The 19,791-nt window shown below is 33.3% G+C and overlaps 1 protein-coding gene across 1 annotated transcript; it reads left to right on the top strand.

Moving 5' to 3' along the window:
• Positions 1–869: 869 nt before the first annotated feature.
• LOC139900563 (F-box/FBD/LRR-repeat protein At1g13570-like) lies at positions 870–8,121 on the top strand. The gene is made up of 6 exons (XM_071883330.1): positions 870–1,445; positions 1,513–1,620; positions 1,714–1,866; positions 1,944–2,100; positions 5,353–5,513; positions 8,041–8,121. Exons 1-6 carry the CDS (start codon positions 870–872, stop codon positions 8,119–8,121), a joined length of 1,236 nt encoding a protein of 411 aa, XP_071739431.1.
• Positions 8,122–19,791: the final 11,670 nt, after the last annotated feature.

Here is a 19,791-nt window from a genome sequence, read left to right as displayed (position 1 = left end):
GTTGCTTGTTGGACGCGTATGTATATGTATGAAATATAGCCCAAAATATTTAGTGTTTTTTTAACTATGTCCGTTTCGCGTATAGTTAGTCGCGTTGTGTTCGTAATATTATTTCGAGTTGAATGGTGATCTCGAAAAAATTTAACTCGCACCGAGCAAGAATATATGGCCCGTTATTTAGTTTTTTTTAACGATGTCCGTTTTGCGTATAGTTAGCCACGTTGTGTTCGCGAGATTTTTTCGAGTTGAACGGTGGGTTCCGAGAAATTTAACTCGCACCGAGCGAGAAGGTAGGGCCCGTTATAAATTAGGGTGGAATTAGCTTTTTTTTATTTTAATAAAATTATATATTTACACTTTGTATTCCTGAAAAGTGTAAACCTGAGGGGTCGTTATGTAAATTGAGCGGAAGTTGAGGGATTGTTTGTAGTGTGAACGACTAAAAAGCCGGTGGCTTTTAGTTTATAGGAGTAAAATGATACTCAACATCTTTTGTTCATCTTGAAAAGAACAGTGCGTTTGATGTTAGAACTTTTCTTACATTTTTTCATCTTTATACTTCTGTAATTTGATAGAAATGTGTTATATGGAGTATCTTTATTACCACTGAAATTTTGAAATAAGTGTTCCTGTTTTCTATGAACGTGAGTTATATAAAGTTTTTAATAATATTAATAAGTTAGGTTTCTCCTTTCTGTAAATGACTTTTTTCTAAAAGAACATAAATATATAAATTTATTTGTCACTTCCCTTATAACAGTCCCCTATAGTTTTTGTTACCGAGTCCGAGATATCCTTTTTTTTTCTAGTGTTCCCAGGTATTTTAATAACACGTTTGTGTTCTATTGTAGACTTGTGGAGTGTATATGATGGAAACTCAATCCCTAAGTTTGGATATAATCAGCTCCCTTCCTCAAAACATAATCGAAACTATTTTAACTCTTATGCCACTCCGAGATGCTTTGAGAACCAACATTTTGTCAAAGAGATGGAGATATTGTTGGATGACTATGCCCAAACTTGTATTTGATCACAACTTGGTTCGAGCGAAATCTGGTTCCCAGTTGAAATATAAGCTTGTCAATGCGATCTTCCATGTTTTGTTAATACACCGTGGTCCGAGGACCTTAAAGTTCAAGCTTGATGTCAACAAATTGGGCTTTAAAACCGAGTTTCACCAGATCATACTTTCTCTTTCAAGTAAAATTAATGTGAAAGATTTGATCATTGATAATACTTCAGACACTTTCTACAAATTACCCACATCGTTCTTTTTGATACAACGATTAGAATCTTTGGAGCTAATGAATTGTGAGTTTGAACTTCCAGTGACATTTACTGGATTTAATAAATTGAGAAACATGCATTTTAAAAATGTTCGGGTTTCTGCTCAAGTGCTTCAACATTTCCTCTCGAATTGCCCACTACTTGAAGAAATCATTTTGGTAAATTTGCATATAACTTTTCGTGAAAATCGAAGATATCTGTCTAAATGTATGTTTACTCATGCAGGGTGGATATGAAGAAGAATATGTAGAAGAAAACTACTTTAAGTTCGTACAGCTTTTCCAGCATGTGCCTTTAGTTCATACTTTAGATATCTCAAAGTATTACATGAAGGTGATTTTGGTTAACGAATGTATACATCTCATACAAGAATCTCGTGATTGATAATCTTTGTTTGGTTGTTTGTTTGTTTTTTTCCTCTTAAAGTACTTAGCTGCAGGTGGTATGCCAAATAAGCTTCCCACTTCGCTTCACCTCAAAGATGTTGGTTTGGATGTGTGCCTAAGTGAACAAGATGTCATTTCATCCATACTTTGCATAATCAGGAGCTCCCCAAATCTAGAGCAACTTTTCTTTCTGGTATATAATTGTATTGCTCACGATAATGGTTCTTTAAATACAGTTTTAATGACATTTAATGATGTTTTTTTAATTAGATGTATGATAATGAGAAGTTGCCGATTCAGGAAAGTTCCCTTATGTTTGTTGATCTCCAAGATGACTTGAGCTTGACCTTAGATCGTCTTACGTATTTTGAGATAGTAGGTTTTAGTAACATGCCGTTAGAGATGGAATTTTTGAAACTGATCTTGGGTAAGGGTGCGTTTGTTTGCATCTTAATGGAATGGTTCAGTGCTGAATGCTGAACCATTCAGCATTCAGTGCGTTTGTTTCTGACATCTGAATGACATATGGTGCTGAATGGTTCAGAATTCAGTGCTGAATTATTCAGAGATGAAACACTCTCTTAACCATTAAGAGCATACATTTTTTGTAAATTTCTCCTCAAATCCTATCCTAAACAATTAACTAACAAGTATATTGAATATTTTATTCATGTTACACTTTCATAAGATAATTTTACTCGGTTTATATCGTTATTATCAAACAGCTTATTTTCATTCAGAACAAACTTTATTCAGAGGCTTTGAATCATTCAGATTCTGAACCATTCAGCGTTAAATCATTCAGTTTTATCAAACGCACACTAAGTCTCCTTTACTGAAGATTGCACGAATTGTGCTTAAGGACAATGTTAGTGTTGACGAAGAACTAAAGATTCTTAGAGACATGATTTATCTACCATTTCCCCGTGTATCACCTTGTTAAAATATTAATGTATTTCTAGAATTATCTACAAAATTATCTAGATATTTATATCAAAAATATCTAAATATTATTAACAAAATTATCTAGATAGTTCTAACAAAAATATCTAGATATCATTAACAAAAATATCTAGAAAATTCTATCAAAAAAATCTAGATATTTTTACCCACATTTGAGGCCTATAAATAGGCATATGATCTTGCATTTGATGTACACAAATACAAACACAATTCAATAGCAATAAATAATTCTTTCTAAAAACTAGTCTTCACCATTTCTTCTATAAAAATCCCCTCATAACATTTAAATTAACACCCATCAGTATTATATAACATATAACATCTAAATTAAAACTAATCAATTAATCTAAATACACTACAATTCTAACAGGTGGTATCAAGAGCCATTTTGGGCGTGCGTTCGAATACACCATGACTACCGTTGGTGCATATAATATTCCCGTCCCCATCTTTGATGGCGACAACTATGATTTTTGGAGTATCCGAATGAAGACGTATTTCCAAGCACAAAGCTTGTGGGATATTGTCGAAGTCGGGTTTACAACTCCAAAAGACGTCGAAACTCTGTCCGCGGAAGAACAGGAAAAATACAACAAAGATGTTGTAAGAAATGCTGCTGCGCTAGGCTATATTCAACAAGCCTTGACACCGTCTATCTTTCCACGAATCATGGGAGCTACGACAGCCAAAGAGGCGTGGAAGATCCTTCAAGAAGAATTTCAAGGAAATGTCAAGGTGAGATCCGTAAAACTACTAACTCTAAGACGAGATTTTGAAAATTTAAATATGAAAGAGACTGAGACCGTAAAAGATTACTATTCTAGAATTAAAGAAATAGTAAATCAAATGAGAGCCTATGGAGATAATATAACTGATAAGAGGATCGTAGAAAAAATACTTATCAGTATGACAGAAAAATATGATCATGTCATTACTGCTATCGAAGAGTCGAAAGACATCGAGACTCTGTCGGTACCAGAATTAATTGGCTCTCTTGAAGCATACGAGGCTAGACTGAGTCGGCGCAGTGAAAACTCACTCGAAAGTGACTTTCAGTCTAAACTCAAATTAAGGTCTCAAAAATCTAATAATGGGGGGAAAAGAAATCTCGAAGAAAAGTCGAGAGAAGGAGAAAAACCCAGAACCGGGTTTGATCAGAGAAGAAAAAACTATCCTCCATGTGGTATCTGCAAAAAGACAAACCACTTGGAGAAAGATTGTTTGCACAAATGGAAACCACGATGCAATAACTGCAAAAGATTTGGACATCTAGAAAAAGATTGTCGTTTAAAACAAAATCACCGGGCTAACTACACAGAAGAAAATGAAGATATACCGGAGAACAAAAATCAGCTATTCTATGCCTGCCATGTCGCAAATAAACAGAGGAACGATACTTGGTTGATCGATAGTGGGTGCAGCAACCACATGACAGGAGATGAAAAGTTATTTGATAGTATCAACACCTCCGTAAAGTCCCGCGTCAAACTAGGGAATGGAGCACTTGTTGACACTAAAGGCAAAGGTACGATAACTGTTCAAACTAATAACGTCACTCGATATGTTAATGACGTTCTTTTAGTACTAAGCCTTGCAAGTAACTTGCTAAGTGTTGGACAAATGATGGAGCACGGATACTCTTTACTCTTCGAAGACAAATCATGCGTTATTCGTGATAAGAAAAACAACTACAAATTAATAGCCGAAGTGCCAATTGAGAACCACAACTTTCCGCTTTGTTGGCAGTATATCAGAGATACGGCCATGAAAGTTCAAGTCGAAGAATCATGGCTATGGCATCGAAGATTTGGCCACTTTAACTTTCACGCACTAAAAATCCTCCAACAAAAGAATATGATGAGAGACTTGCCTAACATAGAAGAAATCACTGACACGTGTGAAAGCTGTACGATGGGCAATCAACATCGAAAACCTTTCCCTCATGACAAAGCTTGGAGAGCGAAAGGTATACTGGAGCTGGTGCACACCGACATTTGTGGACTAATGTGGACCCCGTCTCTTAACCAAAACAGGTACTTTATTCTCTTCATCGATTACTATTCTAGAATGACGTGGGTTTATTTCGTGCGTGAAAAATCGGAAGTATTTACGATATTCAAGAAGTTTAAGAACTTCGTAGAAAAAAGCAGTGGTCATTATATAAAAACGCTAAGGAGTGATAGAGGAAAAGAATACACCTCTACACAGTTTAACAAATTCTGTGAAGACGAAGGAGTTAAACGCCAACTTACTGTTGGTTACGCCCCTGAGCAAAATGGCGTCTCTGAACGCAAAAACAGAACTGTAATAGAAATGGCGAAAACAATGATACATGAAAAAGGCCTTCCAAACAGTTTCTGGGCTGAAGCTGTATACACAGCTGTATATATACTAAATCGATGCCCCACGAAAGCCGTTGAAAACAAGACTCCGATAGAGGCATGGAGTGGAAGGAAACCGTCGGCGAAACATCTGCGAGTATTTGGATCTATCTGCTACATCCATATTCCAAAGGGGAAACGTCACAAGCTCCAAGAAAAATCAGAGAAGGGAATATTCTTGGGCTATAGCACACAATCAAAAGGTTACCGAGTCTACAACTTGAAGACCAATAACATTGTAATCAGCTGAGACGTGGAGTTTGACGAAGACGCTTCTTGGAATTGGGAGAAAGATAAAGTCGAAAAACAAACATATTTGTCGAGGATATCTATAGAAACTCCAGCTCAACAACCACTACAAACGGAGCATCCTAGTCATGAAAGTACTGGAGAAACGAGCCCTACTACGCCAACTTCTCCATCAGCAACAATACCTATGGCACAAGACGAGTCAAGTCCAGAGTCAACACCTGGAAGAGTCAAAAAGTTAACAGAGGTATATGAGACTTGCAACTTCACAACCATAGAACCCAAAAGCTATGAAGTTGCAGCTAAAGATGAAAAATGGGTGACTGCTATGAACGAAGAAATCGGAATGATCGAGAAAAACAACACATGGAAGTTAGTTGATCATCCCACAGATAAAGAAATCATTGGAGTTAAGTGGGTTTACAAAACAAAGCTCAATCCTGATGGTTCTATACAAAAACACAAAGCAAGGCTAGTAGCTAAAGGCTACTCGCAACAACCAGGAGTCGACTACACCGAAACCTACGCACCTGTAGCACGATTGGATACTATACGAGCACTTGTGGCGCTAGCAGCTCAACGAAGGTGGAAGATTTACCAACTAGATGTGAAGTCAGCCTTTCTAAATGGGTTTCTAGAAGAAGAAATATATGTAGAGCAACCACAAGGGTTCATTCAAAAAGGAAAAGAAGAAAAAGTCCTAAAGCTCAAGAAAGCCTTATATGGACTTAAACAAGCACCACGTGCTTAGTATAGCCGCATTGATAGCTACTTCACAAGTTCAGGATTCAGGAGGAGTCAAAGTGAGCCTACACTCTACATCAAAACCCAAGGTAACTCTGACACTCTCATTATTTCCTTGTATGTCGATGATCTAATATATTCTGGAAACAATGAGAGAATGATACAAGAATTTAAAGAAGACATGATGAAAACGTTCGAGATGAGCGACCTTGGATTGATGCGCTATTTTCTTGGCACCGAAATCAGTCAAGAAAATGAAGGCATATTCATATGCCAAAAGAAATACACAGAAAATCTCCTGAAAAAGTTTAAACTATACGGTTGTAAAACTGTCGCGATGCCACTAGTTGCCAATGAGAAGATGAGACAAGAGGATGGATCGAAGAAAGCGGATGCTTCAAGATTCAGAAGTCTCATCGGAAGTCTACTATATCTAACAGCAACAAGACCAGACATCATGTACGCAACGAGTCTGCTATCCAGGTACATGCAAAACCCTACTCAAATACATTACGGAGCTTCTAAAAGAATATTAAGATACTTGCAAGGTACCATGGACTATGGGATATGGTACAAGTCTACTATAGACTCGAAGCTTCATGGATACATTGATAGTGATTGGGTCGGATCGGTGGATGACATGAGAAGTACTTCCGGATACGCATTCACACTTGGATCTGGTGTATTCTCATGGACATCAAAGAAACAAGAAACGGTGGCACAATCATCAGCCGAAGCCGAGTACGTCGCAGCCGCTAACTCAGCTAATCAAGCTATATGGCTAAGAAGAATACTTGAAGACATGGGCGAGAAACAAGTCTAAGCTACTCAAATATTGTGCGACAACAAGTCTGCAATTGCTATGGCAAAGAATCCAGTATTTCATGGCAGAACAAAACATATTGATATCAAATATCACTTTCTACGAGAAGTCTCAGCCAGGAAAGATATTGAATTAAAATACTGCAAGACCGAAGAGCAGATTGCAGACATTTTCACTAAAGCACTACCAAGACCCAAGTTCGAGTTCCTACGTAACATGTTCGGAGTAACATCGAAATACATTAAGGAGGAGTGTTAAAATATTAATGTATTTCTAGAATTATCTACAAAATTATCTAGATATTTATATCAAAAATATCTAGATATTATTAACAAAATTATCTAGATAGTTCTAACAAAAATATCTAGATATCATTAACAAAAATATCTAGAAAATTCTATCAAAAAAATCTAGATATTTTTACCCACATTTGAGGCCTATAAATAGGCATATGATCTTGCATTTGATGTACACAAACACAAACACAATTCAATAGCAATAAATAATTCTTTCTAAAAACTAGTCTTCACCATTTATTCAATAAAAATCCCCTCATAACATTTAAATTAACACCCATCAATATTATATAACATCTAAATTAAAACTAATCAATTAATCTAAATACACTACAATTCTAACAACCTTCAGCAAAACTAACTATTGAACGACCAAAAAGAAGAGTCTTAAGGATTGTCAAAGCTAAGTGTTGTGGTTTTATGCGGACTATATTTGTGGAGTACATGTTTAGATTATATTATTATGTCGTATGAAGTGCTACTTTCTGCTCTATCTTAAACCAGAAGCTTGTTTTTGGACAATGAATGAAGGCATTCAATATAACAAATTTTGCGGAAAAATAAAATTAGAGCAGGATTGACACTTGAAATTTCGACTTTGGAATTTACCAATGATCTACCTTTAAGCTTTATACTAAAGGTTTGAATTCTTATGCCAATACTTGAAACTGGCGTTTCGTCTCACAAATGGAGGTAAAGATGTGCATTGGTGACAGCATGAAAACTGAGCGTGATGAGAATAGATATATACCCTAGAGGACTAAATTCTGATATCATATCAAACTAATACTAATAGTGCTTGGTTGGGTTTCGTTTGATGGGTCGGGTATCAAAGGCGAATTGTCATTTTGAGGTTAGGAAGCACTGTTCACCGATGACATTTTGTAGATTTTTTTTCCTTGTAATATCAGGCGGCCGGCTTTTGTGTTGTTGTCCCAGCAAGGCATGCCCCACTATGTTACTCGCTTGTAGAGTTTAACAAGCTAACCTAGCTAACATATACTCCAATCAAACACTATAAAATCAAACACTGCTCCCTTAAAGTTTTGTCGTTTTGTGTGTAAAGTACTTGCCTTTTTTTATAATGTATATTTTTATTTTATTGTTGTGAAAACTTGTCTAACGCACCCGCACCAGCAGAAGCGAGGATATAATTGTTTGAAACAAACTTGCGAGAAATAATAGAAAGCAATATAAAGTAACTGATAACATAACGATTTAACGTGGTTCTAACTACGTACACCCCAAGAGTTTACGTAATTCTTATAATGAAAAGACCCCGGTACAATAAATAGTATACTATGAGTTAAATCTAAGCCCAAGCCCCTTAGATAAAATTTAAGTTTATCGTACACTCTTTTCAGTCTAATAAGAATAAACTCTTAACCTCACAAATACACTCTCCGTTGATATTATCGTTCAACTGCGTTTTCCCTTTGTGATGATCTTTCGATGCCCAAATGATCTCTGCATGTCCATCTATATATACATGATGATGCATATACTTGCAATCATTCCCAGCCACTTATCTCATCATGTGAAAAGTAACAAGAAAAGTGTAGCCTTCTTTCCTTGACTTTACGTGTAAAACCAACCAACATTTCTTCAATAATGTTGGCTACAAAGCACAATTAGCCCACTCCAGTTCTTCAATGTCCCAAAGAGCAGTTGCAGGTTCGATTATCAAGCCATTGGTGCCTCCTAGAAATCCATTTGAAGGATTTTACTTGAATTTCGTTGAAGATGTCCGGATTGCTCCACTCCATCAACCCCTTGTCACATCTTTGTACCCACGTTATTCGAAAAGTTGGCTCCATTACCACAGAAAGCCTCGTTGATGCTCAGATTAGATACATTACCTAGTTTCCATCAATTATAAACCCGGGTCCACACCTCCATTGCTTTCTTACAAAAAAAAAGTGCGGTTTTTAAATCTTTATTATAAGTTGGGCAACGAACCGAGTCTATATCAATACCTTTTTTTGTCAATTTCAGTGCGGACCTGGAGTCTCCTTAGCCTCGATCGCCAAAAAAAATGACAATTTTTTCTGGTATGAATTTATTGAGTTGCTGAATGTTACCGAATTCGAAAGATTCACGAGTGTCTCATGATCGATCGTCTGGCTCTCTGATCCAACTCCAGTTAAATGTAATAGATTATGATCCGTTCCAGTTTATCCTTGAAGCATTGATCTCCCAGGTCATTGATGTTCCCAAAACTGCGTCTCTTTGCCATCACCTATGACTCTTTCAAAAGAAGCAAGAAAGTTGACCCCGAAAGATTGTAATTCCAGATTAATTGATGTATTTTGGACCATAAGGATAGTTTAAAGTTTGAAGTGCCATTGGAACTTAACCCCCATCCCAAACGTAAATACATTACATAATGGATACCCAAAAAGTCTCAAGTACGGTTTTAAATCGCCACCACCATTTGCTAACCAAAGCCAAGTTTTTACTCTTGAGTGACCCAAATGGAGGAAAAGTACAACCGTAAACTCTAAATAACCGATTTGGTGAGAGTCAATCTACCCCCATATAGAAACGTTTTAGCCTTTCAATCCGCGAATCTCTTTTAAAACAATTTTTTTTTTTTTTTTTGGAAACCAAACTTTCATTAAAACACACACAAGGAGCGTGATTAAAACTCCAGAATATATATCAGCTTACAAGAAAATAACATAGATTAACACCAAGAAGCAAACATACATACAGCCAAACTTCACCTGCTGCAAATTACCTTACGACACCTGATTATAAGGGTGCTTCTTCCAGTTTTCAAAATCTCCATTTATCTTATTATCCCTATTTGAGAGCCATAAAAAAGAAAGGATCTTCAAATTTGTCATGATGTCTTCTTTCAAAACCACACCTCTTTGCTCCGTTGTGCTGTGTACAACCTTATTTCTCCATTTCCAGATTAACCACATTAATATATCTCTCGTTGCAAGGGCTTCCAATTTGATGTTATCTGCATCGATACCAAAATTCGCCGAGCTAATGCAATTTGCCACTCCAATTGGGATGGGACTAGATATATTTCACCATTGTCACGACCCGGAAAATTTCGACTAATTTTGAACCAGATTCTCGATACGATTTAATATCTTAAACACGATAAGCAAAATCTGTTAGGTTGAGTCTCAAAAATTGTGAATTGTTTCATATATTCAATTGACATTCGACTGTTCTCGATGATTCAAGAATAACTATTTGTAAATAGATACGTATATATATATATATATATATATATATATATATATATATATATATATATATATAAATATAATTTGAAATATTATTTGAAATTATATATGATTTAATTGTAGGAATAAATATGTAAAATAATATGCGATATAATAAAAACTATTATATTGTTAAATATATATATATATATATATAGATATTTATATTTATATAAATATTACTTGTAAATATATAATATTATATTTGTTTGTTTAAAAGATATAATTAATATATTTATTTACTTAAACTTGTTAATTAAGATTGGTTATATATATATATATATATATATATATATATATATATATATATATATATATATATATATATATATATATATATATATATATATATATATATATATATATAGAAAGTGTATATCGAAAATGAATGGTTTCGAGTAGATTTAGTAAACAATTGTGATACTCGGCTGACATTTAGTTAAGGTTCATATAAATCTAAAACGTATATATGAAGGTTCAAAATAAAAGTTGAACTGTAATTCGATTACGAAGATTATATGTTTGACAGAAATATGTTTACCTTTTTAGTTTGAATATTAATACTCCGTACACATTATTTGGTACAGAAAATAAATAATTACTGAACCTTTTTTATCAGGTTTCAAACAGTTAATGAGTGAAATAATTAAATATATTTAAACTAAAAATTTGGGATTTTTAGAAACACTTTTATACGTTAACTGTTTAGCAAAGGACACGATATACTCCTCAAGTTAAAAACTGTCGGCAGATCCTTTTATATGTTATACACTAATGTATAGCTGTTTTCTTTTAAAGACAAATGTTATATGTTACTTTACATTATTAATAAAATGAAAATTTCTATTATTATATATATATGCATTATGTACAAACCGTCGCCATAAATTTTTGGTTACTGTCACTACTGTATAGCAGCTATTACTGCTATTCCCTTCTGTTATTAAACGTATAACAATGATGATGATTACAGAGGCATGTTGATATGTATGTGGGACATTATACAAACACTATGGTCAACATCCACTAAAAAGATAGTCCCACTTGATATTTTATGGCATAATATAATGATAATGATTAATAAATTTGGTGGCTTATATATATCTGTTATAAATAAATGAACCGTAATTAGATTCACAGTTGGATTTGGGAAATGATGTTGGGCCATTAATTTACGTTTTCACTTGGGTCATTTATATTTAAATGAAGTTGCATTATGGGATGTGTTGGGCTGCCGTTATATTTGGGCCGAAAGAAACGGGTTAAATGAATATGGTATAAGGTTTTAATTAGAAAACCAAAGACAGAAGGATGGTTTAGGGTGTTGTCATGTTAGCGAGAGGTTGTGGGTTCGAGCCCGGTTCGGGGCAATTTTTATTTTAGAACAAGCTTTTAAGGTAGCATTTTACTTTTATTATTATTATTATTATTATTACTATTACTATTACTATTATTACTATTACTATTATTAAAAAGTATTATCATTTTTATCATTTTCACAAAATTATCATTTTTGCTATCATTATAACTATAGTATTATTTTTACTACTAGTATTGTTATTATTAAAACTATAGTATCATTCCTAAGTCTAGACACGACTTCCTGCACTTATTTGATATGTAGTGTACAGATAAATTCATATCTTAGCGTATCTGCTAATTCATATATTAGCGTATCTGTTACTGTAGACTTTATTTGACACGTTTTCTTAAATCCCTTCGTAATCTACGGGATCTTCTGTACTATGTATAGGTATTCTATATAATTAGAATATCATCCGATATCCAAAAATCGTTTCATATCGAAAAACCCTTTATTCAATCGTACGCAATGAAACTCACAACTAGTTCAAGTCCCTCGGATTCCGATATGGAGTCCCACTCCAGCCCAGAAGCAGCGTCACCATAATTAAATCAATCAATCAGCCATCCCCAATTCATCTGATGGATTCGAAGTAAACTTAATCAATGGAGACGAGAAGAAGGTAATCCTTTTCATCAACCGAATTCACCTCTCGGCGAAGAACCTGAAGCACTTACCGGTGAACCTATCCGGAACACCATTTTTAGCCTCATCTCCAGGGTAGCTCATCACGATTATCTTCTATCTAAAATTCTAAACCTTATTCATCCGCTCGTTCTGACCGACAATCATCCCGGAGTAATAGAAGAAGTCAACGAGCTTCGTGCTCGAGTAGTGGCTTTGGAGAATATGGTGCAAAACTTAACAGCTCCAGCAACATCACCGGCACCAACAGTACCACCAACATCAGCACCAATACCATCAACAACACAAGCCTCAACACCACACATCTCAACATCACAATCTATACCTCGAGCATAATCATCGTTCTACGTATCGTTCTATCTACTTTATCTTCGTTCTACATATCGTTCTACATCGATTATCTTCGCTCGATATGGCGATTATGTAATTTCTAAAGTTTTAGAGATTATGTAATCTAGTACAAACAATAAATCAAATGAGTTTAAAATCTTATTGACTCATTAAATCTATGATTTCATCTGAAGAAAATATATATGTATGTATATTTTCATAAAGATTGTAATTAAAAGTTCTTTCGTACAAACTGTTAATGGTGAAAATATTTTAACGGGTAGGTAATACCCGAGGAATATTTGAGTTTCACATTAATAAGTTACACTGTACATTCTTCAAATATGATTCAACAAGTCATTTACTATCCTACTTACATCTACAGAGATACGAATCCGTTCACAGCAGAATAACCATTTTTATCCAATTTAATATTTGGATTTTGACCTATCAAAATCCAACAAGTGGCATAAAGAAGAAAATATTGGACAAAATAAAATTTGTTAGAAACAAACAAATTAATTATAAAGAATTTTGTTAAGAATCCACGCTAACTGTTCCTAGCTAACTGTTCCTAGCTAACTAGTTACATTTTATTTATCGCAATTTAATTATCGCAATTTATATTCTCGCAATTTTATTTATCGTCATTCAATTACTGTTATTTATTTTACGCACTTTACATATCGTCGGATAAATCGGGACACATGTACACAATATGTCTGATTAATTCTGAGACAATAAGTTGTACAATGGGTCATGATACGTATTTATTAATTCAAATATTTGGTACATCCTAACACAATAAGTATACAATACGTTTTGATAAATCCTAAGACAATACGTACACAATACGTCTTAGTTAATTCTAAGACAATACGTCTACAATACGTCTCTGAGTTGATGCAAAGACAATACGTATACAATACGTCGTGGAATAATTCTAAGATTATATATATATATATATATATATATATATATATATATATATATATATATATATATATATATATATATATATATATATATATATATATATATATATATATATATATAAATCGATTATTGGACTATCAACATTGGACAATTAAAAATGAATTTAAAATATTGATTATAACATATGAAACTAAACAATTCTTCAAGTTTGCCACTTGATTTCATCTTAAACCTCAATTGTATCTTGACGATTACAATCAGCGTTCAAATCTATCAAGATTCTTAAAAACATCTCAATCGAAAGGGTGAACCAACCGCACTTCATCTACGGAATAAGAGATTGACGTATATAGTTATGCACCTGAAAACTCTCAGAAACTGAATAAACGTTTAATACATAGCTGTGTTAATTCCTTTAGTGTTATTATTACCCAAAATAACTTTGCAATCCCTTTCCAAATTAGCCAATTTTATCACAGCTCCAATAAGTCAACTTCAACTTTTCACTCAGATTAGCATATTATAACCCTGATATATAAGTTGTCTTTCGTCATCGATACCGGGAAACCGTTTATATCTCACCACATTATCAGTAAATTTACCAACAACTCCGTTAATCTTTGACTTTTTGAAAAATCACTATATTAAGTGAAACCCTATCATTCACTCATTTACATCTTATACCAAGAATTACTATACCAACTACCGAGATTCAGCAATCGGTATTTTAAAATCTCGCAGCATGTCTACATCAACAGTTATATGTAAACATATAACATTTATCTCTTAGAATTATGATCTTCATTTCTGAAATTCTGAAAAGCACCCTGTCTACAAATCAATACCACAAATTCTGAAAAAGCTGAATACAGCAGCAAAAACTGTACACGACCTTAACCGTCGAAAGTTTAATGATAAAGAATGAAGTATTGGAAACACTCAATAGAAAATTTAGTACCAAAAAGCGGATTATGCGAAACTATGAAGGAAGCCGTGGACAAATCACAAAGAATAAGTTTGACTTCAAAGAATTCAAATAATTCAATGTCTGCTGAAGTATTTAGTGAATATCTTACTCCTTACTCTAAACCCTTGCGGACAATAGTCTCCATCATCCTCTGATCTTAGATATTCAAAGATATTATAGTATCTTTCATTATAAATATCCTCGATACTTCTGAATATATTTTCATAACTAATCTTATCTGAAATCAATTATCTCTTGAGCTATCAGTGTTACATCATATGAGAAACTATTAGTTTCTATATTCTGCGAACCTTCGAATTTAAAATATGAATGATTTTGAAGTAGTGTTGGAAACTGATGCATGGGTTAGTATAATATAATGACGCTTGGCCAACGTGATTATATTACAGTAAGTCATGCTGAGTTTCTAATGAAATGTGATGATGGTTCACAGTAGATTATACCATCATCATGTGTCATGTTACATAACTCTTTCATTCTACACAACCTCCGAACATATCAAGAAGAATATATTCTTGATAGTTCTATCTTCAGTAATTTTGATAAACTTGAAAATCAAATCGTGCTATCACGTTCCTTCCTGCTTAGAACATTATAATTATTCAAAATTCTATATCTACGAATTCTGGACCATTATCCGCTTGACTTGAAGTCGGGAAGAGAAAACAAAAGCATAGAGCTTCAAAATATAAGGGAGAATATAAACCCGATAACAACACATAAATTACAAACCGTGTATGTCAATGTTTATCGCAACATAAAGACACGGGAGAATTAAAAACACTATAAACTCAATGGTGAAGTAGAAGAAAGTAGATTCCTCTGGTGGAAGTTGAAAAAGGAGAATGAATGTTGCGATAGTAAGGATGAGGACAAGGATCAGAACTGGATTAAGCATTTTCACAACCGTTTGAAAGTATGGATCGAGAAAGAAAGAATTGGAGTGGTGAAAATAATGGAATGAAAGAAGTTCATTTATAGAGAAGATACCAGACAAAGCAATCGAGACAGATAATCGCATTAAATTAAAGAGGATCCTAATTTTCCAAAAATCCCGAAGAATCAAATCCTATAGATTTCCAAGACTTTCTTTTAAATCCCTTGAATTCCGGAATTCAATCGAGACAACGTCAAAAGTTAAGACGAACCTTATTTTCCAAAAAAAATTCAACCATGACTAGTCAAAAGTTATGATGAAATTTGTCTTTCTCATTTCACTATTTAGTGATAGCTTCATTCGTACTCTTCGAGTAATCGAATTGTCTTATTCATATTACTCAATAGTGATAAAACTCTATTTATCAACTCATATTCGTCATGAAAACATTTTTATTGTTAGCTATGACGACCTCGATCAAATTTCGGGACGAAATTTCTTTAACGGGTAGGTACTGTCACGACCCAGAAAATTTCGACTAATTTTGAACCAAATTCTCGATACGATTTAATATCTTAAACACGATAAGTAAAGTCTATTAGGTTGAGTCTCAAAAATTGTGAATTGTTTCATATATTCAATTGACATTCGACTGTTCTCGATGATTCAAGAATAACTATTTGTAAATAGATACGTATATATATATATATATATATATATATATATATATATATATATATATATATAATTTGAAATATTATTTGAAATTATATATGATTTAATTGTAGGAATAAATATGTAAAATAATATGCGATATAATAAAAACTATTATATTGTTAAATATATATATATAGATATTTATATTTATATAAATATTACTTGTAAATATATAATATTATATTTGTTTGTTTAAAAGATATAATTAATATATTTATTTACTTAAACTTGTTAATTAAGATTGGTTATATATATATATAGAAAGTGTATATCGAAAATGAATGGTTTCGAGTAGATTTAGTAAACAATTGTGATACTCGGTTGACATTTAGTTAAGGTTCATATAAATCTAAAACGTATATATGAAGGTTCAAAATAAAAGTTGAACTGTAATTCGATTACGAAGATTATATGTTTGACAGAAATATTTTTACCTTTTTAGTTTGAATATTAATACTCCGTACACATTATTTGGTACAGAAAATAAATAATTACTGAACCTTTTTTATCAGGTTTCAAACAGTTAATGAGTGAAATAATTAAATATATTTAAACTAAAAATTTGGAATTTTTAGGAACACTTTTATACGTTAACTGTTTAGCAAAGGACACGATATGCTCCTCAAGTTAAAAACTGTCGGCAGATCCTTTTATATGTTATACAGCTAATGTATAGCTGTTTTCTTTTAAAGACAAATGTTATATGTTACTTTACATTATTAATAAAATGAAAATTTCTATTATTATATATATATGCATTATGTATAGACAGCGAGGATATAAACCAACTTCTTTGTTTTGTTCTAATCACCCTCACTATCTCCATATTTTGATCACCATTAAAAACACACAAACCCACTTGTGTTTTGCTGTAACTCCGACAAACCGTCACCACTTACAATTATCACCACCTCCTTGAACCACCACGGCCACCATTAACCGCCATCACTAGACCACCGTCCACCTCCACCTCTCTCTCATCATCATCTCTCTCTATTCCCTTATTTGTAAACCTCCATGACCACCAAACTACAATCCCATTTTCTGTTTCTATTTATAATTAACAACCATCGGAACTCATTTAACTACTAACACTACACTTACTTTCTGTGTTTTTCTGATCAATCGAGCCAAACCAAGAAACGCTATCACTTTCTTCTTCTCTCTCTAAAATTTCCTTTTCGTGAACCTTGAAAGCCATTATCAAATACAACCCATCAACCCTCAAAATGTGTGATTTATATCTAACCAAACCCAAAACCTTTTACCACTACTACGTTATATTTTTCCTTTTGAACAAACACCATTTTTTTTTTCGATCACTTCTGTTTGCAGCCACTCGGACTGCCTAACATTGAACCAAGAATCAACCACCATCGAAACCACAATATTACTGTTCCTCATGTCGATATATTTTTCCTCCTATTCATTTATGAACCAAACCGTCGCCATAGATTTTTGGTTACTGTCACTACTGTATAGCAGCTATTACTGCTATTCCCTTCTGTTATTAAACGTATAACAATGATGATGATTACAGAGGCATGTTGATATGTATGTGGGACATTATACAAACACTATGGTCAACATCCACTAAAAAGATAGTCCCACTTGATATTTTATGGCATAATATAATGATAATGATTAATAAATTTGGTGGCTTATATATATCTGTTATAAATAAATGAACCGTAATTAGATTCACAGTTGGAATTGGGAAATGATGTTGGGCCATTAATTTACGTTTTCACTTGGGTCATTTATATTTAAATGAAGTTGCATTATGGGCTGTGTTGGGCTGCCGTTATATTTGGGCCGAAAGAAACGGGTTAAATGAATATGGTATAAGGTTTTAATTAGAAAACCAAAGACAGAAGGATGGTTTAGGGTGTTGTCATGTTAGCGAGAGGTTGTGGGTTCGAGCCCGGTTCGGGGCAATTTTTATTTTAGAACAAGCTTTTAAGGTAGCATTTTACTTTTATTATTATTATTATTATTATTACTATTACTATTACTATTATTACTATTACTATTATTAAAAAGTATTATCATTTTTATCATTTTCACAAAATTATCATTTTTGCTATCATTAAAACTATAGTATTATTTTTACTACTAGTATTGTTATTATTAAAACTATAGTATCATTCCTAAGTCTAGACACGACTTCCTGCACTTATTTGATAGGTAGTGTACAGATAAATTCATATCTTAGCGTATCTGCTAATTCATATATTAGCGTATCTGTTACTGTAGACTTTATTTGACACGTTTTCTTAAATCCCTTCGTAATCTACGGGATCTTCTGTACTATGTATAGGTATTCTATATAATTAGAATATCATCCGATATCCAAAAATCATTTCATATCGAAAAACCCTTTATTCAATCGTACGCAATGAAACTCACAACTAGTTCAAGTCCCTCGGATTCCGATATGGAGTCCCACTCCAGCCCAGAAGCAGCGTCACCAGAATTAAATCAATCAATCAGCCATCCCCAATTCATCTGATGGATTCGAAGTAAACTTAATCAATGGAGACGAGAAGAAGGTAATCCTTTTCATCAACCGAATTCACCTCTCGGCGAAGAACCTGAAGCACTTACCGGTGAACCTATCCGGAACACCATTTTTAGCCTCATCTCCAGGGTAGCTCGTCACGATTATCTTCTATCTAAAATTTTAAACCTTATTCATCCGCTCGTTCCGACCGACAATCATCCCAGAGTAATAGAAGAAGTCAACGAGCTTCGCGCTCGAGTAGTGGCTTTGGAGAATATGGTGCAAAACTTAACAGCTCCAGCAACATCACCGGCACCAACAGTACCACCAACATCAGCACCAATACCATCAACAACACAAGCCTCAACACCACACATCTCAACATCACAATCTATACCTCGAGCATAATCATCGTTCTACGTATCGTTCTATCTACTTTATCTTCGTTCTACATATCGTTCTACATCGATTATCTTCGCTCCATATGGCGATTATGTAATTTCTAAAGTTTTAGAGATTATGTAATCTAGTACAAACAATAAATCAAATGAGTTTAAAATCTTATTGACTCATTAAATCTATGATTTCATCTGAAGAAAATATATATGTATGTATATTTTCATAAAGATTGTAATTAAAAGTTCTTTCGTACAAACTGTTAATGGTGAAAATATTTTAACGGGTAGGTAATACCCGAGGAATATTTGAGTTTCACATTAATAAGTTACACTGTACATTCTTCAAATATGATTCAACAAGTCATTTACTATCCTACTTACATCTACAGAGATACGAATCCGTTCACAGCAAAATAACCATTTTTATCCAATTTCATATTTGGATTTTAACCTATCAAAATCCAACAAGTGGCATAAAGAAGAAAACATTGGACAAAATAAAATTTGTTAGAAACAAACAAATTAATTATAAAGAATTTTGTTAAGAATCCATGCTAACTGTTCCTAGCTAACTGTTCCTAGCTAACTGGTTACATTTTATTTATCGCAATTTAATTATCGCAATTTATATTCTCGCAATTTTATTTATCGTCATTCAAT

The sequence above is a fragment of the Rutidosis leptorrhynchoides genome, chromosome 3 (assembly GCF_046630445.1).
Source record: "Rutidosis leptorrhynchoides isolate AG116_Rl617_1_P2 chromosome 3, CSIRO_AGI_Rlap_v1, whole genome shotgun sequence".
In the NCBI taxonomy this organism is placed as follows: domain Eukaryota; kingdom Viridiplantae; phylum Streptophyta; class Magnoliopsida; order Asterales; family Asteraceae; genus Rutidosis; species Rutidosis leptorrhynchoides.
This window is presented reverse-complemented; position numbering and strand designations above follow the sequence as displayed.

Coding starts and splice junctions, on each gene's coding strand:
- LOC139900563 (XM_071883330.1), top strand. CDS start 870: ATGGAAACTCAATCCCTAAGTTTGGATATAATCAGCTCCCTTCCTCAA. Junction 1,867..1,943: donor TAGAGCAACTTTTCTTTCTG/GTATATAATTGT, acceptor TTTTTTAATTAG/ATGTATGATAATGAGAAGTT. Junction 5,514..8,040: donor GAGTCAAAAAGTTAACAGAG/GTATATGAGACT, acceptor TTGTAATATCAG/GCGGCCGGCTTTTGTGTTGT.